A 25,221-nucleotide genomic window follows, 5' to 3' on the forward strand; every position below is an offset into this window, starting at 1 on the left:
ATATTTTTGGTGTAAATTTCATGAAAATTCAAGAGGGTAGAAAAGAGGTTAGAAAAGAGGTTAGATATACCCTTCTACCCTAAAATATATTTTTGGTGTAAATTTCATGAAAATTCAAGAGGGTAGAAAAGAGGTTAGAAAAGAGGTTAGATATACCCTTCTACCCTAAAATATATTTTTGGTGTAAATTTCATGAAAATTCTGAGTAAAATGACAGATGTTTATATGACACTTTCTCCGGTTTATAGGACCTCTCTCATATTCTAAACATCTTCGGGGCTAGAGGGCACGAAGTGCCTGGAAGCCCCACTACCTTTTTTTTTTTTTTTTTTTTTTTTTTTATAATGAAAAAATATAAATTTCAAAGTTAGATAAAATAATTTTTTTTTAATTTGTTAATGAGTTGAAATTTTTTTTTAAACTCCAACAGCTTCTTCCATTGATGCATCCTCATGAATTGAATCCTTCTTCTTCTTCATGATGAAGAAAACGACGACACAGACAATTGCAATGACGATCAATAGACCGATTATTACTCCTGCAATTAATCCTCCATTTCCACCACCTTTTGTTTTAGTATCTAAGCTATCATCAGGGGTTGGACTTGATTTTGTTTCAGGGTTAGAGCCTGGGCTAGGGTTGTTATTGTTAGGGTCTGGTTTTTGTTCTGGGTTGGAGTTCTGTTCAACAACTGCAAATTTGTGGGTGCCACTTTGGGAGTTAATTAATATTGTTTCTTTATCATTTGATGATGTTGTTTCGTAATTCAGTTTAAATTGATATGAAGGATCTAAGCATTCTATTCTGATAATTCTGAAATTCTGATAATTTGCTAAAGCTCTTCTTGAATTAAATATACGACTTTGATCGATATCATAGTACTTAATCCGAAGCGCATCAGTATCATAATCCGAAAATTCAGTAAACTCTCCATTACCATCAAAAGTAGTAACAACAAAAATTAATGTTTTTGAAGGATCGAATTTATATCTTGAATCATTTGTTGTTCCAATGGATAATTTTCCATTACCAGTCATATACAAATAATCATCTGCTTGTAAGTCAGATAAACTAAAGACGACTGCTATTATTTCAGTATTGTCACTGCAATAGAGTCTTCCCATATCAGTGAAATCAAATGCAACAACTTTATTATTAAGTAATGTATAGTTTTTACCACCCAGCTCTGCGGAAATCTTGGCAGAAGTTGAGCCAGGTTGGAGTAAAACTTTAGTTCCTTGATAAGCAAGGTAAATGGAATCTTTTAATATATTCCTTCCTTGTTCCAATATCTTCATTGGTTTATCATATTTAATATTCTTCGTTAGAGTTGCTACTTGTGAACCAAGATATTTTATTTTAATTGTCATAGTAAACTCCTTCTTTTGTAACTGTTTATTTTCAGTAAATACATTGTTTGAATATTCACCCATTATTTGGCTGCTGAATCTGATTTCGCCACTTTCTATACTAGGATCCCCTTCAATTGAATATGAAGTTATATATATATCTTCTTCTTCTTCATATAATACTGATGTTTGCACTGATACTTTGAAATAAGTATCAGTAATTTCGCTTACCTCAAAATCTATTTTAAGTGGCATATTTAAGTCAAATTCTACTATGTCAGTTTCGGATTGAGTTGGGTCGTTCACACGTTCCATATAAATTTTAAATTCGGCAATCTCAGAAATTATTGGAAGGGCAAGTTCAAATTGAACGGAGCTATCAGATGATGTCTTCATTAGTTTATTTTTATTTCCATCTGAATAATCTACAAAATGAAACTTACGTTCTGCATATCCATCCATCTCAGATAGAGCTGAACATTTGATTGTTTTTGTCTGTCCTTGAATTACTTGGTAATCGCCTCGTTCTTTATAATCACACTTAAACGAAATGTATGCTAAATAACACTTTTGCTCGATAACTAAAAATCTGTCAAATTTGTCAATAAACTTAAATTGTATATTAGTTAATTTCTGGACATTAATAACAACATTAAATCGATTAGAAGATAATGAAGATATTGAATTTACAGATTTAAATTCCTCATTAGTTTTAGTAGAATCCCGATATTGAACTCTGATTGTTTGAAAGTCACATATATAATCTAAATTGAAATCAAATTTTGTTATTCCGTATGGTTCTACGCGATAAGAATCAACTTTTACAGCTGAAATCTTAGGTTCTGGTTCAATCTTTACATCTGTAACATCAGAGTATTTAATTACATTGTTTGTATCGGAAGTGATCATTGCAAATGAAATTGAAGTTTTTTCGGATGTTTGTTTCGGAATTTGAACATAAATATCGAATTCATTATCATTTCCAACCGGTTCCATGCGCAAATCAAGATTAAACTGTGAATATTGAGATCCCGAATCATATGAACCAATCTTTGCTTTATAGTATACATGATTCGTTTCGATGTTATCAATATTGCATTTGAATAATTGTTCAGTATTGTCCGGGATCATATCTTGTGTCTTATGGCAAGTTATTGAACTGGCTGTTAATTGTTTTCCTTGTGTGATTGTTACAGGAATTGTGAAGAGTGATGATTCTTGGCCAGTTGGATCTACTATTTTAATTAATAAATTCTTTTCACCTGGATTAACATTGTTTGGAACTGTAAATCGAAATGTGTAATCATTTTCTGTGTTGGCAACTTTTACTGGTTTATTTGTATCAATTGTTGTTGGATTTGACATGTCGTTGGTTCCAGAAGTAACAAATTCAAATTTGACGGTTGAATCTTCCATCCCATCTGCTTTTGTTCTCTTGATATTCAAAGTTATTCTAGAATTTGTTGCATATTCATGTGATGTGCTTGAATCTGTGATCGATTGAATATTTGGCGGTGTAAGAATTAACAAGTTGACTGTTTTATGAACAACAATTACCTGATTATAAATTGTTACAAATGTAAGCTGCGTTGGCAAAGCTGCTTCCGTATTGTATGAAATTTTATTTCCCAAATCAATTGAATATTCGTGCAGAGCATTTCTTGTGTCAATTTCAAAATTATATGCAGAAATTGTTCAATCGTATTCCCCAAATTTAGCACATATTTTAAGTTGCTCACTATTTATATTATTTGAAATCTTAACGCTTCCTGCAACTGTTCCTGATAAAGGTAAATCTTTATTGATATTTATGGTCATATCCAAAATCCTAAAGCCAAATTCCTTATCTACTGTCTCACTATTTTGAATAAAGTTTAAATCTATATACATTTCATTAGCTTCAAATTGTATATCAATCTTGAACTTGAATTTCTTACTTTCCCCAGGTATTGCGGTAATAGTACCTATTTGATTACTGTATTTTATTGACAAATGTTCAATAGCTACTTGATTCTTGCAAGTGACTGTTCCAGAAACAACATCTTGGCTTTGAACTAAATAACTAGATTGATCATACTTTGGATTATCATACTGAATATCCTCAATTTCAAATTTTGGAATGATTGTCAGATCAGTGATTTCTGTGTGATTTAGAATATTTGATGTTTCTTTGTCAATTAATACAAATGAAAGTTTATGTTGGATTTCGGATTGATCATAAGAAATTTGAATTCTAGGGCTCTCCTCATTACCATGGAAGAGGTCAACTACTAAATTGTAGTCCGAAATTTCCGTTGTATAGTCTCCTACTTTAAATAATATTCTAGCATATGGAATTGAAATGTCAAAAGTAAACTTTAAATCGACTCTGTCATTGTATCTTAATACTCTTTTAGATTGATCTAATTCTGCATTGATTTCGTTTTTCATTGAAGATCGCTTGACTGTTACACTCTTAGATAATATATTGGATACTTTTTCATTAGATCCATCAACATAATGACCCCTAGCAATAATGTAATAGGTTCCATCTGTCAGAGTATTTGGAATGAATAAGTAAGTGTTATCATTTATGTTTTTAACGAGTTGTGAGTTGTCTGTAAAGACATTGTCGTTTTCATTTTGAGTTGAAGAAATGATATAATCAAAAGTATTGTATCCAGAATCATAATATTTGGAATCAAATGATAGAGTAAAGAAAAGGAGTGCCCATTTACCTGCAGTTAGTGGTTCTTTATAAAAATTTATTGTAGTTAGTATAGGATCTCGCGCAAATTTTACATCCTTACGAAGATAATCTTCTGAACTAGTAATCAACATATACTTAAATTAGACTTATTAATAAAGGCGCCGGAATTTATGAATAGGGTACCCTATTTATGAACGGTTAGAATTTGGAAAAACCGTCGCAAGTATGAAAACCCTGAATATGGAAAAACCGTCAAAAGTATGAACAGGTAGGTGATCGGAATCTTCATATTTTGAATTTGGAATTTCCAAACAAAAGTTGTTTCGAAATTCCAAATTGATTGGAATTTCGAAACAAGAATCTAATAATCAATTATGTATGGAAATTAGAAATAATCCCTATACTATATGCTATTGTTTTTCACTTTTTTCTAAAAAAATCTTCTAAATTAATTTAGATTTTATTAATTTTTAGACTAAATGCAAATATACTTGAATAATTTCTGTAATTATTGAAGAAGACTTATACTTATATCTTAACTTAAATTCATGAATATTCTTATTTCTAATTTCTTTTTCCATTTGACAAATAAAGGGTTATCCACACTTGTCAACTTATTTATGAATAAGCATTGGAGTTTATAAATTCCAAATTGATTGGAATTTCGAAACAACTTTTGTTTGGAAATTCCAAATTCAAAATATGAAGATTCCGATCACCTACCTGTTCATACTTTTGACGGTTTTTCCATATTCAGGGTTTTCATACTTGCGACGGTTTTTCCAAATTCTAACCGTTCATAAATAGGGTACCCTATTCATAAATTCCGGCGCCTTTATTAATAAGTCTATTCTAATTCATCAGTTACTTCAAATGTTAAGGTATCGGGACTTGTAACAGTGGTTGAATAAATTTTGGAATTAGAATAATCAGATAGGCGAACAGTATATCGCAAATCTGCATTAAGTCCTGTACATTTTATAGAAACAGGTTCATGAAACGGAAGTGGTGATGCAATGTCATCGCATTGTATTCTTTGACGTGCCAAAGTTGTAAAGAAAAATAGCATCATTCTACAAAAATGAAAATGAATTGAATATCAATATATATGGAGTGAATTCAAAATTGAATTCAAGAAACAATTATTAAAATTTATGAATTCCTTTTTCAGCATTCCACACAACATTGAATTCAAAACACTGGGAAAATTATTGAGTCACATTAAAATTGAATTAATTCATTTTAAAGGATAAAAATTGAAAATCCATCAAGTATTTCATCACATGTCGGAAATTGAATGAATGATGGGAAAATATATGAATCTATTCCATTCAGAAATATTTTTTAAAGAGAAAAAAAATATCCATTTCTGAGGGGAACTTGAAAGATTAAATAGTTGTAAACTTAGTTTTAGATTTGTTGTTTTCAATAATTCATTCAAGCATTGAAGGGGAAAAAATAATCATATGATAAATTTTGATTTTTGGGATTCAAATTAAAAAAAATGTTCGCAATTTGGGCGAAGCTTGCCTCCGTCCAAATTGCAAACAATTTCTTTAATCGTTTGCAAATTCTAATTTTCATGAACGTTAAAAGTTCTGAAAATTTGAATGCTTGCAAACGATTTTTTTTACTCGTTTTGGAATTCAAATCTTTAATATTATTATTAAAAATGGAAAGGCATATATAACTATACGTTTGTACACATTAAATACTTAGATTTAAGAAAACAATCGAGTTAAATTTGAAAAAGTCCGAAAACTATGGCAATATTATGAAATATATGTTGCATATCTATAACATCATTTTCCTGAAAGAAATATTGGAGATTTTGGTTGATTTCCAATCCATTGCATTACCCTATATTTCCAACTCTTGGAAAATTTTCATGACCCCCTACCCAGGGTCCTAAAATGGGTATTTTCCTCACACAGACACCGTGGTTTTTTGAGCCGGGAAATAAATAGCACAGACAGTTTCCACATATAGATACATGCTTATACTTAGAGTTTGACTGGAATCTAAAGTGATTTTTTTCTGCATCGCGAAATCTAATGCAATCTCAAAATCATGAAGAAACTGCGAATCGGAGCGCAATTTTTTAATATGTTAATATATAAAGGTACCCCTACTACTGCAAATGCTTCAAATGAAAATCTAAGAAATCAGATTAATTTGATCACATTAGTATAGTATTGGTCAAACCAAAAACTCATATGTTGATATATAGCCTATGGATATTCATATTATCTACTTTTCATTGAATTACATAAGATTAATAATCTCATAAATATTCTTTTTAATTTTCCGAATTCCGTGTGCATTTAGATTGCCCATACCTGTATATAATAATTCTAGAATGGTTTGGTTAGATATTAAGTTTTTTAGATTAATATTTTAACATTTTGATAAAACAAGCATTTGTTCCATTTTAGAATCGCCATTGAACTCTGGTTTGACTAGCATGATGTTGTATGATCAAATAAATTCTAACTTCATGAGATAAATTTTGAAATTAGAAAATGCGATATCTGACTCAAATATTTATATGAACACATTTAACATTCAATGATAAACTAAAGTACTATACAGCAGATTCGATTTGGCTTATATTTTATATAATCAACTAATAATCCTATAAAATTGTGCTATTCACGTTGCTCAAAGATGTATTGAACATTCACTACTTGTGTATTGATAAAATTAGATATAGATTCTAATGTAAATCGATATTTTGAAAATTCATATATATTTTGTCTTGGTTTGGCATTTGATCGTGTTGAAACCGGAATTGCAATATATATCATCTAAATATATAACTATCAAAATATGAGCTATAGATTTTTAAATTATTCTCCTGAATATGAGTGACTAACATAATTATATTGAATTGAGTAGTAAGAATCTTAAATATTAGAATCTGACGATAATTTATTATAACTGTATAAAGGAACAAGACTATAAATGATGATGAAAATAAAGATTAAATTTAAATCTGAAAATTTGAAAACATTAAGTGTATTGTGCAGTCTTGTCGGTCACAGTGTCTCATTCCGGGAGACATTGTCACTGCATGTCTCCCAGAATGATATCAAGTTCCCCATTCATAACTTGAATGCGGAACTTTGAGCGACAAGAGTGTATTGTGCACTCTTGTCGGTCACAGTGTCTCATTCCGGGAGACATTGCCTCTGAATGCCTCCCAGAATGAGACAATCTTCTGCAATCAGAATGTGATTGCAAAACTTTGAGCGACAAGAGTGTATTGTGCACTCTTGTCGGTCACAGTGTCTCATTCCGGGAGACATTGCCTCTGAATGCCTCCCAGAATGAGACAATCTTCTGCAATCAGAATGTGATTGCAAAACTTTGAGCGACAAGAGTGTGTTATCCACACTATTTGTTTATATACTATGTTTTTAGATCAAACCCTTTACATACAATTGTTCAAATATAATTTTCTCCATTTAATATTTATTTTATATTTTTTGTGCTTTAAATATAGTTTTTGAGGTAATATGTCATGAGATCAGAATATGAAGGGAGTATGTATGTGTTATTGTCACATGTTTATATGTGGGAAGAGCTCAGAAGAGTCTGTAAAATAGTTCAGTACATGCTATAAGTTAGATAAAGCACAAAAAAATATGAAAAAATATTGTCACATGTTTATATGTGGGAAGAGCTCAGAAGAGCTCAGGGTAGAAATGAGGGTAGAAATGAGGTTAGATCTACCCTTCTACCCTAAATTTAAATGGATGTTTTCATACGTGTGGGAGTGGTGATATCATTAATTTTTAAGTTTATTTTTTATTTTACTGAAAATTTTTATTTGGATGTAAATGACAGAACAAAAGCAACTCATTCGAATTCCACAGTATAACAAACATACATTTAAACATTTATTCTTCCTTCCTGAGCATAACATGTTCTTTCAAATACATCCGAGACCAGTTGACTTTTCATTGACTGTGTATAAAGATAGAAATAGTTATATCATTAAACCATACGATGACGAAGGTAAGTTATGTAAATTGTACGTTAAGAAGTTAGAGAAAGTTTATGGCTTCAAGTATGACTACAATAGGGTTAACACTGATGATGAAGATATTGAGGAAAATTTATGAGAACATTAGTGAAGTCGTTAGTGAGAACGATAGTGAGAACGTTTATTTTTTACATTAGTGAGTTCGTTAGTGAAGTGGTTGGCGGCTTTGTAAAGTGTCAAATTCACAAGTATTGGGTAAGGTGGAACGCAGTGCCGCCGTACCCATGACTTGTATACTAACTTACCAGTCGCGAACCCATTCGAGGTAAGATTTGAAAACCTCATTGGTAGACCATCCTGATTCGGAATGAAGGATCTTTTCATTGCTGATGATCCGGTCGTCGCTCACTTGTTGATGGCACCTGTCTGTCAATCCTTTGCACACAATTGTCAAAGGAAGTTTTCTTCCATCAGCTGTGATGGTTGCAATGATTGTAACACCCTTCTTTTGGTTGTGGTTAATGTGTATATCGACTCCTTCTGATCCTTTAATAGCATAAGTAAGACCGCCTGCAATGCCGCATCCATAGAAAGATTCATCTGCATTTGCGAGCCGCCAAAGCTCGTCTTTGAATCTTTCAAAGAGTTCCGCTTTAATTTCATTGAATTGTTGTATCCGCTCTTGCATTTCTTCTTTATCTTGAGGTCTTCTGTGCCAATGTGCCTTTCTTGTTGTCAGATTTTGCCGCTCTCTAAAGTTCACAAGATAATGAGGAGATATTTCGAAATTCTCTTTTTTCAAAACATGTTCAGGGTAAGCATCTTTAAACATTTCCACAATTACTCGGCACATTTGTGTATTGAAATAAAAACTTTTTTTCAATAAATTCTGTGATAATGTAGTTGGCTATCAAGAGCTCTCCTTCGTCATCAATAGCTCTGTTAACAAGTAACTGTGCCGTTTTTGGGTTGAATTTTTCATCTTCCAGGTAAGCATTTCTATAATTATACAAGGTAGAGCGAGATATATTTGTAATGGTGACAATTTGATCAATAAGATTTCTGTATGATTCGTCAAAACTAGCTTTTATAAGATCCATTAAAACTTCGACTTTTTTATCGCTCAGAGTTGCCGCATTGAATCTTGGGTCATGAACTAATTTGCCGAGGAATTTTAATTTTTCTTTGATATCTGGCGGAAGATCTTCTCTTATTAGATGGTCTATGTCAGTCATTAAAAATTTGTCTTGTCACTTTTTTATTTTTTTTTTTATTCTTTTGACAATCTGACAAAGTGAGAGCTGTAGAGACAAATGTGGGAGTATAGGCGGATCTTGCTGGAAGAAGATGTTTTTGGTAAGTTTCGTCATAAGGCTTTAAACTTTGGCGAATTATATGTTAAATCTTTCATACTAATAAGCATAATAAAGATGCAAAGATTCTTTGCTAGCGCCGGCTTACTAACATTAATCTGAAGAACAACTTTATTAATATGCTTTAAGCAGAAATGAACTGATTTATAAAGTACAGAATTTTAACGTAAGATTTTAACGTCATGATTCACAAATATAAGTAAATCGAAAAGGATATCGATTAGAATTTCTTCGTGAGGTCGGTTGAAAGTTCTGCAATCAGAAGAAGATTGTTGAACAATCCGCCATTCCAGGAGGCATGAGCTTGTTATGTCTCCTGAGATCACAGATTGCAACCTAAAAGATGTGCATATGCACCTCTTGTCGGTTGAAAGTTCTGCAATCAGAAGAAGATTGTTGAACAATCCGCCATTCCAGGAGGTATGAACTTGTTATCTCTCCTGAAATGGCACATATTTGATAATTCATGGAGCAGAACTTTGCACGCAATCAGACAAAAGATTGCGACAGAGTAACTGGGAAGACAGCAACTTGAAGCGAAGTTTTGTTTTCGAGTCTTTGGTTAAGAAATCTTAACAAAAAAACAAAGAAAAAAATCAGATAAAGTTGTCAATAACTTCATCAGTTAATGCTCACCTATGGGAGGTGTTTTGCGGGAGCTGGGGGTATCTTGGTGAGTACTCAGGAGGCCAAGAAGGGCACCCCAACCGACATTATCCTGATGAATTCAGTTGTCAACCATTCTGAAAACCGCCGAAACCGTCGTGTGTAAAGAAATTGTTTAAATTTATTTTTTTCAGATTTAAATAAAAATAAGAAATGTTTACTATTATGGATTTTGAAATTTTTTTAAATTAAGAGTAGGAGATGAGACAAATTTAAATTTTTAAGAAATATTTGGAAGGGCGTAAGATACGCCAACTTAAAAATATTATCAAATGAGAGAAAATCACTCAACAAAAAAACAATTCTTTCAAAAAGTTTGACATTGATCTTTCTAATACATATTTTTGGAAGGGCGTAAGATACGCCAACTTAAATATATTATTAAATATGAGAAAATCGCTCAACAAAAAAACAATTCTTTCAAAAAGTTTGACATTGATCTTTCTAATACATATTTTTGGAAGGGCGTAAGATACGCCAACTTAAAAATATTATCAAATGAGAGAAAATCGCTCAACAAAAAAACAATTCTTTCAAAAAGTTTGACATTGATCTTTCTAATACATATTTTTGGAAGGGCGTAAGATACGCCAACTTAAAAATATTATCAAATGAGAGAAAATCACTCAACAAAAAAACAATTCTTTCAAAAAGTTTGACATTGATCTTTCTAATACATATCCTATGGAAGGAGTTTACATTCTCAAAATAAAAACCAGTTCAAAATCTTATTATTCCTTGAATAAAAATCATTTAATTTCAAATCCATTCCAAATCCTTAAATCTGTATTAAAATCATTCTGCCAACAACCAATACAATACAAATTACATTTCCATATATCTTCTTGTCCATTTTAATTTTTTATCTCATTTTATTTAATTTTATTTAAAGCATATAGACATCGAGATCCTTTACACATAGTTATAGAAAAGTCAAATACATAATAAATTCTTAATTCTAGAGATATCTCAAAATCTCATTTTTTTAATTTAAAATACCTTTCATTTTTCACAGTACTATCACAACAAACAAGCCATTTACTAATTAACACATATAAGAAAAATATCAAATTACAAAACAACTTTCAATATCATTCGCATCAAATTCTATTTTTTCATAATTATCAACTACATGTTATTATATAATATATGTCGGCGCATATTCCACTCTATACAAGTGTCAGACACACTCACACAAAGCTGTGAGATTCATACCTCTATCAGTAGGACTTCTCAAATCAAGAACACATATGTTTCACTATCGCACATCTGTGTAGGATCTAATTAACCCTTTGGACTGGTACTTCAAAATTTGATAATTTGATAATTTCATGTGATATCATCATTTGCCTTTAAAACAACTGTGCGTTAAACTAGACACGTTTCTCTGTCATAATGCAAAATATCAAAGTTTGGGAGACTCCCAAAGTGTCTGAAACTGATCATAAGGATGAAAAACCGTTTTCCAGAAGTTGGGAACGTAGGGTACCAAATAATGGAAACATCAGTCTATACTAGAATATATATGCTTATTATACTGCTTTTCACAGGGAATTACGGTTGACAAGCTCTGAACTTACCTTTTTTAAAAAAAAGTGACTTGGGCATTTAAGGCTTCTCTCCGACCAAACGGTCTGTATCGACTTTCATTTCACATTCTTTCTGGAGATGGGGATTTTGATACCTCAAAAATAAAAAATTTCAAAAAAATACAACTTGGGTTCTTTTAAATGCTTGTTGGTAGGGCATTAATACTCCAGAGTATGAGGTCCGAAGTCGCTGTTTTTGCTCAAGATTAAATTGCATTATCCAAAATTTGACCGAAAGCATGTAACTCAAGCAGTATATTACGAAAATTCCTAGAGAATATATTCAAACCTATTAATTTATTTTGTATTCCGAAACCAATAAGACGCTATATTTTTAAAAAATAGATTCAAAAGAATAGATGAAAAAATAAACAGTACCAATTCAAAAGAATGTTACAAACAAATATTTATTCAATATAAAAAGTATAATTACTTGAAATTAAATTTCAAATTTTTCAAATACTAATAAAGTTGGCCTATGATCTTCTAATTGAATGCTGCAAACAGATTCAAAATCTGTAATGCGAATATTTTTTGCATCATCTAGATATACATATACATCTTCTTCATCATTTTCGAATATAATATAAGGAACATAGTGATGTCCTATTTCGTATGATAAGCTATCTGACATAAGAAATGCTATAATTTACTTTATTATGATTTTCTTATTTGATATAAAAACATTATTTGCCAAAACATTTATTATAGGCTTTTATGAATTTCATAATAGAAATTAAACTTGAAAAGTCAACGATCCCTATATCAGTTTAATCAAATTTAGACTTTTTCTTATCAGTATATATTTTCATGATGATAAACTAAATTCTTTCAGAATAATAGGTGTTACCTCGAAAAATACCTAATTGAAATCCTTTTAATCAAAAATTCATCAACAAATTAAATTATGAAGATTATCAAGTGAAAAACTTTTAATTGACCCTAAATTTGCATACCATACTTCCAATTAAAACATTTGCAATCACTCTTTTTCAAATTCAAATTTGGATTTAAATAATGCCGGTTTTTTCATGCAAAATGAAAAAAAGAAGAGTGGATTATGCTTATTCAATTAATAAGGATTATGAATATAGCATCAGAGTTTTAAAAAAGTCACTTCACCACCCTTCGGAGACCTCGTACAAAATCGAAAAAATTTAGACCAAAATCTACTTTTTCGACATAAAATGTATGTAATTTAGAGGTGGGAGTAAGCGCAATGATGAACACATGATTAGTAGAATCATATTATCCAAAGTTGAAAAAAACTTGTTTTAGACGAAAAATGCGGAATAAATTCAAATTCTTTTAATTTTAGGATTTTTTTAAAAAATAACCTTTGTTATAATATCTGCAAAGATCAAGCAATGATATCATATAGGTAATGTCCCATGAAACTGACTGCATGAGGAGCTTGGTACCTTAAGATCATGGAAAAATTGAGAGGATCAGTTCACATCGGAGAGAAGCCTTAATAAACGCAAAATCAAAAATAAAAGAGATGTTTATTATATCATTCTAAGAGTGATATATATTGATATTAAAAATATTATAAATTATCTTGAGTAAGGAACCCCTCATCACCAGCTTTTCCTTCTGTGCCATCTGCGTAATCACTAGTCTTCACATTATAATGTGTACCTCTATATCTTATGATAGCAATGACAACAGCAACAATAATTGCAGCCAAAACGATAAATCCAGCTACACTAATTATTGCTATCATGACCTTGTTTTTCTTTGCCTTATTATCATCCTGTTCGTCAGAAGAAGATGGTGTAGCATCAGGAGTAGATGAAGGAGAAGCAGAAGGAATTGTTGTTGGAGGTGTTGTATAGTGAAGGTAGTCAAGCTTTTCGGATTGTCTTTGTTCTTCGTTGAACAAGTTGAAATCGATTACTAATGGAAGTGAATATGGATAATGGGATGTAAAACCTTCAATTGATAAATCGCCTTGGACGTATGAGTTATTGAAGAGAATTGTAGAGTCTCCATCTTGTGTATCAACTCTTAGTAAGCTTGGATCCTTAGAAGTGCAGTTAACAACGTTTAAAAAGTCGAAAATCAAATTACTTTGGAAAATGATAAGCAATGGATATGATTCAATGATTGTTGCATCTGTATTATGTTGGATACCAAGAAGTAAAACATTGTGGAACTTGCCTGTGCAGTTTTTGACTTCAATTAATGCATACTTTTCAACAATGCAGTTTGCAAGTATTACATTGGAAACTTTGTCAAACCCACCATCTACATAGAAGCCTCCACAGTATGCAGAGACACAATTTGAAATATTAAGGTTATTAAGATCAATATGGCCATTAACTGCTGCAATAGGACGTTGGTTAGTGAAGTAATTATAAGGCGCGCATTGTTCGATGGAGCAGTATGTTATTGTGTTGATACAGCTATCAGAATTTGTAATTGCCATAGCCCACTGTCCTTGATGGTAAAAACTGACATCAGGGTCTGATGAGTATGTATAACATAGCGAGCCAATGCATTTTTCAATGTAAAGGCCATTATCCTTGCCAAGAGGATCAACGAAAATTGCGCCACCAGCTCTTCCTGACATGCATCCGGTAAACTTTGAAAGAGTTATAGCAATTCGTACGGAATTTATAATGTTAATTGCACCACCGGATGAAGTTTCACCCGCATTTAAGAGAGAAAATTCAGATGCAGCAACGTAAACATTTCCTGCAGTTGCGTTGACCGTACTATTGCATATGGAGAAGGGCTGTGAAAGTCCTGGAAAGTAATCAGAGAATTCTTTCACCATTTATAATAATTTCAATTACATGACGATAAAATTTATTTCAATCTCCGGTAACAACATTTTTCAAAGTACTACTTAAGTATAGTTAACTATTTTTATTTAATTTTCAAAGAAAATATCAAATTCAATGAGTATCGTTCGCTTCAATAATATTGTTAAGGAAATTAATCTAATTAAAATTCGGTAAGCTTTAAATAAAATATGTTTTTGCCTAAATTCAATAAATTTGTTTACGAATGATAAACAATATGGTACGATGCATTCTGGCCCGATCGATCCAAAACATGAGTGATGAATCAATCGAATGATATAGCAGGATAATATGAAATAGCAATCAAGAAGTTTAATACATTTTCAAGATCAATAAGGCATAAAGCAATCGAATAATTGTTAATATTAAGTAGATTATCTCTATGTAAAGCTATGTTAATGAGTTACACAGAAACTGATTTTAGAAATGATTCAAATATCTGAGGCTCCTTTAAAAATAAGGATTTCAAAGTTTTTTACATATTTTGTTCTTAATAACTAGTCGGAAGAAGCAACCATTCTTAAATCAAATTCTAAGCTTTTCCATGAAAAAATGAAATTTGAAATTGATATCCAGTGTACATCAGATTTTATTGTATGTGAGAGTTTCAACCCATATTTCTATATTAATTACCGAAAAATTCAATCGAATCAAGGTACTATATCAAGTTCAGAAAGCATTGTTAGTTTAGAGCTATGAGGAGCTTCTAAATTAAATAAAATACATTATGGAAAAAAAAAAAAAAAAAAAAAAAAAAAGGTAGTGGGGCTTCCAGGCACTTCGTGCCTTCTAGCCCTGATGTTGATGTTTAGTATAAATGAAGTTTTTATTCGGAGGACTCTTCTTCTTCCTCCATTGCTTCTGGGAAGAAGCCTTCTTCTGGGTCGAAAACATTATATAATGTGTCGCTTTTCACAAATTATATATGTTTTCATGTTTTGTCACTTTTCTGTCACTTTTCAGGAAAAAACATTTTTATTATTATATATAAATGAATTTTACAAAACCACCGTTACCGTTCTTTGGAAATAAGAGTAAATGTAAAGATATTATATTGAGAGAACTTAAGAAACTACCGAATGGTCTAACATTTGTAGATTTGTTCGGTGGAAGTTTCTATATATCCCATTTATGTCATATAATATTCCCAGACTCAAAGATTATATGCAATGACTTCGACAACTATATGGACCGTCTCAAACATATACCAGACACAAACAATATATTGAAAGAGTTAAAAGAAAAGATACCTATAGGTAAGATGGAACGTATACCATTAGATAAGAAAAATATTGTGAGAGAGGTTTTGAAAAAAGCAGAATATATAGACTGGGATAGTATATCTGCTAGACTATTATATAGTGGTGCTATAAGAGTTCATGACATTGAAACACTTATGTCAAAAGTTTTATATCTTAACTATACAAATGTTTTCAAAGAGGACATAGAAAAATATATTGAGGGTATAGAGTTTGTGAGATGTCATTGGACAGAGTTGTATGAAAAATATAAAGACAAGGAAAATGTTTTCTTTATAGTGGACCCGCCGTTCTATAACACATGGGATTTTCAATACCAAGTAGACTGGACTTTGAGAGACTCTTTAGAAACTTTAGACGTTTTACATAACCATCCATGCTTTTACTTTACATCCGATAAAAGTGGTTTGGAAACCGTTATGAGATGGTTAGAGGACATACATGACTATGAGTTTATATATGACAAGATAGAATATGAGAGAGGTCCTATAAACTGGAGAAAGTGTCATAACAAAGAAATTTTATTAGTAAGTAAATGTGGTTTGAAATAGGACTACTTGTTTTAGGTTTTTTCCATTGTGTCATTTACTTATTTGACGTGGCAGAAAAGTACAGAGAATATGAAGATGAACCAATGCCTGCAAATGTTCAGCATATGTACTCGTAAGAGATATTTTTATCTAATATTAAATGGACGCACAGAACTTAGCGAATGCACAGCAACCTGGACAACCAAACCCAGAGAATATTCCAAATGAAGTTAGAATACAAACTGCAATGGCAAACTATGGTCAAGTGCCAACAGATGTACAAATGCAAACTGCCATGTCAAATGACGCTGCGTTAGGTTTGCCACCATGGTATGCAAATATGAGATGGAAAGAGTTTTATACAAACCCTGAAGTGGGATATAAACAACTTTATGCAGATGACGCGAACACAGGAGTTGACCCAGAATATGTTTTCTACCAGAGGAGAAACAGAATGTATGAGCTCCAGTTAAAGAATGCTATGGAACTCAACAGGAAACGTAAGAGACTAGGCGGACATTAGATTTTTACATATAGTAAAATGGGTTTCTTTGGAAGAATAGGAAACTTCTTTCGAAATGTTGGAAGAGGTATATGGAATGGAATAAAATCTGTCGGAAGAGGAATTTGGAACGGAGTCAAAAATATTGGTAAAAGAGTAGGTCAGTTTGTTGGTATTATACCTAAAGACCCTGAACCAGAAGAACAAGCTCCTGTTATACAACAGCCTGAACCTGCACCACAGTCTAGTTGGCAACCAAATCCAACACCTCAACCGTATTAAAAAATTATATTTTTACCGTTCGATAGTAGTTGTATATGAAACTAAGTTCTAAGTAAAACGCATGGTATAATGGAATTATTCTTTTTCTTCCATCTGTAGTAAACCATACTTGAAAGTCTGAAATACTTCCACTCGGCGGTTCATATAACTTTGTAGGTTTTTCGTAAAAGTCATTTGCCAAGCATAAGAAAGAGTTTTGAGCGCCAGAAAATGAAGCATGAACAATAATAGCAGCTGGGTCGAAAACATCTTTAAATAAATATGGTTCATCTCTTGCATATCGACTGTAAATATTTGCTAAAGGAAGTTCGACTTTCTGATTTAACATTTCTTGCAAATAATACCATGACATTGCAGTGAATTCTGTATATATTTGTTCGTCTTTCTTTGGATTGTCTTCGTAGATTTGAAATGACACTTGTGAATTTTGTTTGTCATATACAATTCTCACATAAAGTGTGCTCTCGGTATTTGCATATTCATCAGCATATTTTGCATAACATGAATTTATTTTATCTTCTATATTTTTTAACGCAGTCTGTAGAGAAGATGAAAGGTCAACTTGTATTAGCTCAATTTCTTCCCACATTTTTCGTTTCCCTTCAGATATATAATCTATATGAAACCTTACAATAAATGGAAAACTTTTATCTTCTACAGACACAAACTTCATTCTACGAAAGCCAATAGCTTTTGTGACAGATGGGTCTCTTAGCCATCTTAATGGGTAGTCAAAACGATAGCCTTCATGCTTTACGGTCTCTGTCTCAAACTTTTGACCGACATTAGTAAAAAGTTCATCTAATGGTTTAGTTGTAGCAACTCTTGAATTTTCTTTTTCTATTGGAAGCATATTTTATCTAGAATAAAAATGTCAAATGAAACAGCGTCTATGAGAGAAATACAACACAACCGACAACTCATTATACAAGCTCTAAATAAGAACACAACAAACTTTTCAAACTATTCTAAGATATCTGAGTCATTGAAAGAAGGAAACTTAAAACTGACATTAAACCAATGACAGATGAGTTTCTGTTTCAAGACAATAAGAACCATACTGTCTGTATAAAACCAACAAAAGGAACTTTAAACGAGAAACCTATATCTGAACTTCTTTTGAAAGCAGATGTTGGCAACAAAGCTGACAAAGAATATGTAGACGATGCAATAGCAAAAGAAGAAGAAAGAGCTAACAATGCTTATGCAACAAAAGAACATACTCATCCTGAACTAGCAGACAAAACATATGTTGACAATAAAATGTCAAGTGAAGTGACAAGAGCTGAAAACGAATATTCTAAAAAGACTCATACACATTCTATATCTGAAATAACAAACTTACAAGAAACCTTAAACAGGAAAAGTGACGTTGGACATACACATACCATTGCAAATATTGCAAACTTACAAGAAACCTTAAACAGGAAAAGTGACGTTGGACATACACATACATCTTCTGAAATAACAGACTTAAACGTTAGCCTTGAAAATAAAGCAGATAAAACATATGTCAATGAAATATACCAAAGTTTGCTAGGAACAAAAAATATTGAAACTATTGTTGGTGACTTTTCTGTCAATGAAGAAAACAAATATTTTAGATGGCAGTTGGTACAGTCCTTAGAAAATGGTACACGGTATAAACTCATTCCGAAAAATAACAATGAAATGTATGTAAGCTATAAAAAGAACGATGGTACACAAGTTAAAGTTCCATTAGACAACAACTGCTACTTAAACTTATATGGAGACGAACAAAAGAAATATTTAAGAGTTTATGAAATGACAGATATGACATTGCCTGACCCAGCTCCAGCACCATATTATTATGACTATGGAGATGACGTCAGAACACCACATGTAGATGAACAAAAGCTAACATTATATTTAGATTATTATAGATATAAAAGATATAATGCAATAGAAAAAACGAGAATAGTATACTATTATGAAGATGACAGAAACAAATATTATAGTCAAGACTTTACCTACCCTGAAAACATAAGATTATATTATAAAAAATATTCTGACTTAAACCAGAAGAAACCTGAAATAGTTGCACTATATTTTAAGTTCAAAAGAGACAATCCTATAATGTCTCATATGTTTGATTTAATGAACCCAGTAGGTTCTATTTATACATCTATGGAAGCAAGAGGTCCTCAAGTAATGTTTGGTGTTGGTGCATGGGAACAAATAGTTGACAGGTTTTTGTATTGTGCAAACTCTTCAAAGGAAACAGGAGGAAGTAAAACGATTTCAGGTGAAAATTTACCTGCGCACAGTCACTACATAGATTTAAGTACATCTCAAGCAGGTTGGCATAGGCATAGATATTGGGATTGGTCAGGAATGACAAAAGGTAAAGGATATGATGTTAAAGACGACGTTAAGTTTGCTATAAATTGTTACTGGAGTGACACTCAGGGAGAAGGAAACCATACACATTTCGTTTCAGGATATACACAAACAACGGGACAAAGTAAAGACTACATGCCACCTTACATGACAGTTTACGCATGGTATAGAATTGCTTAGTCGTCATTTTCAACTTCTTTAGCATATTCGTCAGGAGTTGTCTTATATTTGTTAGGAACTGTCTTTGAAAGTATACCACCTTGAACTTTGACAAGTTTGAAACGAGGTCTGACAATAGTAGTTTTATCTTCTGCTTGCAGTCTGTACATTTTGCCATGTTTGCCTAAAACTTCATAATATTCTCTTGTATACTTTCTTCTATTTTTACGAACACGAATGTGAGTACCTGTCGGGTTCCCATTGTTGTCATAGTCAATAGTATTTTCATATGGGTCGCGTTTAGGTATTTCTATTTTACTTTGTCACCTTTCTGAAGTTTGAAGCCCGGCATTCTTTCTTGTTTGTCTCTTTTGACTAAATTATTAAATATATAGTCTTTCTCTAAGTCAGGGTTGTTTTTCATTTCTTCGGGGGAGTGGTTTCCCAAACCTTTTTGTTTACGGCTATTGTAAATATTTAAAACTTGTCTCATCTTTGCCATGGAGAAGTGTCTATACTTGTCGTCATATGACATTTCATTTGCTTCACCACCTTGTGGTTGGTTTAAGTCTCTTAACATTTTTATACAACCGTCAATGACACCAAGAGCAGAATGGTTTTGGTCGACAATGAAATATTGGTTTACATTTTTTGAACGCAGATAGTTTTTAATATCATCTGATTTGAAAGAACTTTCACAGTCAGATGTCAGTTTTGTTGGATGGTATTTGTCAACGAATATTGTCAAAGCAGTTTTCACATCTAAAATATTTTTGGACCATAATGGTATGGCTTCACAGTATCTTGTGTTTTGACCGACAAATATTAGCCAGTATGGTGGTCCATCTTCTCTATACCTCGGAATGTTTTCCAAGATATCCATAAACCAAGCATTTGGTGTTGAACTAAAGATTTTTATCATGAGTGCTTTCTTTGTTGCCTTAGAAACATAGGGGTCCTTGTTCGGATTCGTCATTTTTTAACCCATAAGAAATGGGTTTATTTGGCGCATTAGCAGGAGTTGCATCCAGATTTTTGCCCGCAGTGGGAACAATAGCCAGAGGTGTATTTGGAGTTGGAAGGAAGATTTTGAGTACATTAGGTATACTTAAAGAGAAAGCACAACCTATTATACAAACTGTACAGAAAGGTTGGGATGTAGCACGAGATGCAGCAAATCTTATTCCAAATCCTGAAACAAGAGGAAAAGTTCAAGGATGGATGGACAATGTAGGAAGACAAGCAGGAAACTATTATAACAAAGCAAATGACTACTATAACCAAGCAGGACACTATATGGACCAAGGTGAAAGATTCTTTAACAGAGGATATAACCATGCACAACAGTGGGTAAACAATAACCAACCGCAACCACCTCAAACTTGGGGAATGTAAAGTTTTTTACTGAGATGAAATGAACAATACAGCATTGAGACAAATGGGTTCAAGATGGATTTGTCGGCTTCCAGCAGTTACACAACGTGTTTGTCAAGTTCTTCCTATACCTCAGGAAGTTTTAGACCGACTTAAAAAACCTAAACAACCAGTTGAAAACAAACCAAACTAAAATTTTTTACTGAGATGAAATGACCGAAGAAGTTGAAACGGTAGATTTGACACCACAAACAAAAAGTTCAGAACCATTGTCAAAACCTGTCAAAGAACTTACAGATGAAGAGAAAAATTCAATAATAGAAAGTGCCAGGTCTGGAAATACAAACCCTAACTATAAAGTCACTTTTCATAGAAATGGAACGGCTAGTATCTCAAAAAAGAAACAGACTCTCACAAATAAAATATTGAAGTCTGAAGGAGCTTTCGAGACAACAGATGGAAAAGTTTACTTCACTGACCAACAGTTCATTATAGAACATCTCATTGACTTAGAGTCGAAATATTCTAAACTTTACAACAAACACAAAAAATTGAAAGGAAAACAAAAACAAATGGCATATGATATTTATGAAGATGTTGACAACACAACTGTTTCGCAGGTGAAGTAAAGTCAGAGGAACCGAAAAGTGACGAAAAACCGATAGAAGAAGAGAAACCAAAAACTGAAGATAAACCAAAACCAAAGTTTAGTTTGGAAACTAAACCAAGTCAACCTTCATTAGCTGGTATGGGTTGGCGTCAAAGACTTATGGCAGCAGGCGGTTATGTTAAGTAAAGAAAAAAACATTTTTTTATTTTTATAAAAATGCCCCCATATAGAATGGATAGAAAGTCTGCTAGAATAAAAGCAGAGTTACAAAGATATGGTTGGAGAGTTTCGAAGAATTTTAAATATAGGAAGGGAAGACCCATAAAAGTCTATGACAAATTGTCTGGTCTTCGCTACGAAATGGATTTGGAAACAGCACGTGCAAATTATCCAAACAGACTAGAGAGGTTAGAAAAGAACGTCTTATGGACATGCCTTTCGATGTTAGTGAACCTCAAGTTGAAGGACACGACGGCTTTGCAGATTCTACTGGAAACATGACGAACAATTGCATCCTTTGAGAAGGAAAAAAGGTAGTGCAGAGGATGGTCATGCTCCCATGGAAAGAACAAGATATGCATATGAAAAGTATCGTGAAGTTAGAAGTCAAATTACATCTGGTCGAACCTTTACAGTAAACTTTGACGAAGGAAAGAACAAAGAAGGCTTCAATGGGAGTACTTGCTGCCATACAAGACGGAAATAAGAAAAGGACACAATCTCAGATTGACCATAACGGATTTGGATGGTCACATTTACTATGCAAATGGCAATGAACAAACAGCTGCAAAACTTCTTGACGCTTTCAAGACTACAAAGAGAGAACAAATGGTTGACTCCGACTCAGACATTTTTGAATGCAATTGAAGGAATTGCAAGTGTCAAGTTCGAATGGTACCAACCTAACCCTCAAGCAGTCAGACAACATGCTGGATACTTCCCCTCATAAATAAGTCTGACATTGACTTGACAAGGTATGGAATTTACAATTCAATTGAAACAATTGTCAATGAACCTTGTATTCTTACATGTCTCAGGAACTCTGGTCTTGTTACAGAAGAGAAATGAAGTATCTTGAGTCATGTGTGAAGACAAGGTACATTCTTAGAGGTCAATTGGCAAAAGTTGCACCGTTGGCAAATGTCAATATCCGAGTCAACATACCTACAGCTAAAGGTTCTTCACATGACGACTATGTTGTTGACAAAGACTTACCATGGTTGAAGATTGCAATTGTCCACAACCACTTCATGTTGAACGAAAGTCTTACAAACCCATTGTTCGGAAAAGGCAAGTGCAACATTGTCAGAGCTGTAAACATTCTTTTCGAGAAAGGTTTGTTGGAACCAATTCCAGATGACAAGCTGACAGAAACTTTTGTACCAAAAGACGAAACAAACTTTTCATTGTTAGCAAGACCAAAAGTTGTTCCAGACAAAGTTCTAGTACAAAAGAAGTACACAACAAGTTGGATTGTTCGGACCAACTGAACCAGAAGAACTTCCAATGAGGTTGCAAGAACTTCAAGATGCTATAAACAAACTTCCATTGAGACATCCAATTGACGTCAAATTGTATTGGAGAGCATCTGAGTTAGGTCAGAAGGTTTTATATGAAACAGGTTGCTTCGACGATGTTTATGAGATAACAGGAGAAGTTTCTCAGAAGATAAGAGACTCACTTGAATTTCCACAAACTGGACCAATTGGTTGCGACAAGTTCGACTCAGATGAAAAGATATACTATGTCGACCTTAACGCTGCATACATGAGGTTTGTCCAATATATTCCGACTGGAATTCCAAACGAAGATGGTGAGTTCCCGGGAAGGAACTATACAGTTGGAAAAGTCATACAACAACTGTATGATATTAGGAAAGCTTCAAACCCCAAACTTGCAATGACACTCAAATTGCTTATGAATTCGACATGGGGATATTCCATTAAGAAACCTCAAGAGATGAAGAGTAAACATTATGAGAAGGTCGACAACTTTGTTGAAAGGTTTTCTCCTTTTGTTTTGAAGTACGAATTCACTCAAGGTCAAAGTGGCTTAGTAACCACATTAAAACCTATTGTCGAACATTGGTCTTACCCTCAGTTCGCAAAGCAGTCCTTGACAACTACAACAAATTCTTCTCCGAAGTCAAATCGAAAGTTGTGGTTTACTATGAGAACATTGACGCACTCATGACGAACGAAGAAGGCTATAACAAACTCATTGAAATGGGAATGGTCGGTGAAAAGATGGGCTTTTAAGCTAATAAGGTATTTTCACCGAAGTTCATGTCCTCTCCAAGCGTAAGTACTGGGGCATACTTGAAGACGGCACAGAAATAAAACATTGCATGAAATAAAAAATTTTTATTCGAATTTGAATTAAAATGTGGGAATTCTTGGGAACGGGAAAGGCTTATTTACTTGAGGAACAGGTAAAGGTGGTGGAGGTGGAGGTGGTGGCAACCAGTCCATTTTATATTCCTTCCTAGCTAATTTCCGTTTAATTTCATGGTCGCCCTCGGAGTCTTTGAATCGGACAGGTCGAGTTACACCATTCTTGGTCTCAAACTCATATATAACCTGTTTGTCTGTATTTTCGTCGACTATGGCACGAGACACGAACATTGACCAAACGGACAAAAAGTGTCATTTCGGATGGTCACGCAGCCAATCGCATTCGAGCACTTCGAAGAAGCCTTACGTTCCAAGGGAGAGGGTGTCTGGTGCAAGGCAGAGGTCATGAGACTCTACGAGCAGTACATCCTCAATGCCTGGGAGGACAAATCGTCCTTGGATTGGCAAATTTACCAACTCCTCTGGGACGACCTCCTACGCAACTGGGAGAACGAAAGAGTCCAATTCAAAGGTCGGGAACTAATTTTGCAAATTGACCTTAATTTCACATACTTATCCAAATAAACACCTAAATTTACTTGGGGTTTCCCCCTAAAATAAAATTTTTTTACTCTTAGAACCACTCGAGGTTCTCCTTACGGTTGTTGAGCTTGTCACCGTCAATGTGTCTGACCTTCGTCTTCTTGCCTGGATTTGGAACCCATTGAATTGCGACAAGCTTGCCCATGGAAATTGAACCGCGATTCCGAAGGTTAAGGTTCAAGTGTCCCAAGTTGTTGAGGACTGGGGTAAGAACCTTGCCGGTCTCCTGTTGCGGATTTGGTATGGGTAGGGTTGGGAAATTTCGTAAGTGTCATCGGCAACAAGGGTTGCCCAAACTTCCTCTTCTTCGTGTTTCTCTTCTTCCTCTTCTTCTCTTCCTCTTCTTCGTGTTTCTCTTCTTCCTCGACAATTCCTTCTTCAATTCTGTGTTCACGAATTACGGTGTTGCATGTTCTGTCCTTTCCGAGTACCTTCCAGATGGCGTCTATCTCTTCGAAGAAACGGTAGATGAGTCTGGCAAGGTCTCGGTTCTCTCTCGCGTAAATGCGCAAGGTTTCCGTCAAATCATTCAGGCATTTCTCATTGGAAGCTTGGTTCATGAGGACATCGGCTTTGAGCTTGGTCATCTCTGACATAAGACTACTTTGGAGAGTCTTAACGGTGTTTGTCAGATGAGCTTTCAATTGGGCAATTTGAATTTGAACTGGGCGCTTGTCTGGCAACATTGAAAGGACATCTGCCATTGTGTTCGGCTTCGGTGCTTGTTCGGACATCGAAAAATGA

The 25,221-nt window shown here is 33.3% G+C and overlaps 12 protein-coding genes and 1 pseudogene across 13 annotated transcripts, besides 2 other annotated features; 5 read left to right on the forward strand and 8 right to left on the reverse strand.

Annotated features, from left to right (window-relative positions):
• Positions 1–416: 416 nt before the first annotated feature.
• Positions 417–2,765, reverse strand: TVAGG3_0959260 (glycoprotein 38 family; the record flags this gene model as incomplete). The annotated part of the gene is made up of 1 exon (XM_001305639.1): positions 417–2,765. The coding sequence occupies one exon, from the start codon at positions 2,763–2,765 to the stop codon at positions 417–419; it is 2,349 nt and encodes a 782-aa protein (XP_001305640.1).
• A 279-nt stretch (positions 2,766–3,044) lies between these two features.
• On the reverse strand, positions 3,045–4,169 carry TVAGG3_0959270 (uncharacterized protein; the record flags this gene model as incomplete). Its single annotated transcript, XM_001305638.1, has 1 exon — positions 3,045–4,169. One exon carries the CDS (start codon positions 4,167–4,169, stop codon positions 3,045–3,047), a length of 1,125 nt encoding a protein of 374 aa, XP_001305639.1.
• A 3,553-nt stretch (positions 4,170–7,722) lies between these two features.
• On the reverse strand, positions 7,723–10,131 carry TVAGG3_0959280 (DNA binding; the record flags this gene model as incomplete). The annotated part of the gene is made up of 1 exon (XM_001305637.1): positions 8,328–8,879. The coding sequence occupies one exon, from the start codon at positions 8,877–8,879 to the stop codon at positions 8,328–8,330; it is 552 nt and encodes a 183-aa protein (XP_001305638.1).
• A 1,543-nt stretch (positions 10,132–11,674) lies between these two features.
• Positions 11,675–13,129: a mobile genetic element.
• A 28-nt stretch (positions 13,130–13,157) lies between these two features.
• Positions 13,158–14,436, reverse strand: TVAGG3_0959300 (uncharacterized protein; the record flags this gene model as incomplete). Its single annotated transcript, XM_001305636.1, has 1 exon — positions 13,204–14,436. The coding sequence occupies one exon, from the start codon at positions 14,434–14,436 to the stop codon at positions 13,204–13,206; it is 1,233 nt and encodes a 410-aa protein (XP_001305637.1).
• Positions 14,437–15,195: 759 nt separating this feature from the next.
• Positions 15,196–25,221: part of a mobile genetic element that runs on past the window's edge.
• Positions 16,414–16,776, forward strand: TVAGG3_0959320 (uncharacterized protein; the record flags this gene model as incomplete). Its single annotated transcript, XM_051253415.1, has 1 exon — positions 16,414–16,776. One exon carries the CDS (start codon positions 16,414–16,416, stop codon positions 16,774–16,776), a length of 363 nt encoding a protein of 120 aa, XP_051078989.1.
• On the forward strand, positions 16,795–17,037 carry TVAGG3_0959330 (serine threonine-protein phosphatase family; the record flags this gene model as incomplete). The annotated part of the gene is made up of 1 exon (XM_051253416.1): positions 16,795–17,037. The coding sequence occupies one exon, from the start codon at positions 16,795–16,797 to the stop codon at positions 17,035–17,037; it is 243 nt and encodes an 80-aa protein (XP_051078990.1).
• On the reverse strand, positions 17,042–17,890 carry TVAGG3_0959340 (uncharacterized protein; the record flags this gene model as incomplete). Its single annotated transcript, XM_051253417.1, has 1 exon — positions 17,042–17,890. The coding sequence occupies one exon, from the start codon at positions 17,888–17,890 to the stop codon at positions 17,042–17,044; it is 849 nt and encodes a 282-aa protein (XP_051078991.1).
• Positions 19,135–19,578, forward strand: TVAGG3_0959350 (phage tail repeat-like family; the record flags this gene model as incomplete). The annotated part of the gene is made up of 1 exon (XM_051253418.1): positions 19,135–19,578. The coding sequence occupies one exon, from the start codon at positions 19,135–19,137 to the stop codon at positions 19,576–19,578; it is 444 nt and encodes a 147-aa protein (XP_051078992.1).
• TVAGG3_0959360 (uncharacterized protein) lies at positions 19,928–20,533 on the reverse strand (the record flags this gene model as incomplete). The annotated part of the gene is made up of 1 exon (XM_051253419.1): positions 19,928–20,533. A coding segment is annotated over one exon (606 nt), but the record flags the coding sequence as incomplete, so codon positions are not given.
• On the forward strand, positions 20,551–20,952 carry TVAGG3_0959370 (uncharacterized protein; the record flags this gene model as incomplete). The annotated part of the gene is made up of 1 exon (XM_051253420.1): positions 20,551–20,952. The coding sequence occupies one exon, from the start codon at positions 20,551–20,553 to the stop codon at positions 20,950–20,952; it is 402 nt and encodes a 133-aa protein (XP_051078994.1).
• On the reverse strand, positions 23,920–24,165 carry TVAGG3_0959380 (uncharacterized protein; the record flags this gene model as incomplete). Its single annotated transcript, XM_001290255.1, has 1 exon — positions 23,920–24,165. One exon carries the CDS (start codon positions 24,163–24,165, stop codon positions 23,920–23,922), a length of 246 nt encoding a protein of 81 aa, XP_001290256.1.
• TVAGG3_0959390 (uncharacterized protein) lies at positions 24,196–24,459 on the forward strand (the record flags this gene model as incomplete). Its single annotated transcript, XM_051253421.1, has 1 exon — positions 24,196–24,459. The coding sequence occupies one exon, from the start codon at positions 24,196–24,198 to the stop codon at positions 24,457–24,459; it is 264 nt and encodes an 87-aa protein (XP_051078995.1).
• TVAGG3_0959400 lies at positions 24,509–25,211 on the reverse strand (annotated as a pseudogene). The gene has a single exon. A coding segment is annotated over exon 1 (703 nt).

The sequence above is a fragment of the Trichomonas vaginalis genome, chromosome I (genome assembly GCF_026262505.1).
Source record: "Trichomonas vaginalis G3 chromosome I, whole genome shotgun sequence".
Taxonomy (NCBI): domain Eukaryota; phylum Parabasalia; order Trichomonadida; family Trichomonadidae; genus Trichomonas; species Trichomonas vaginalis.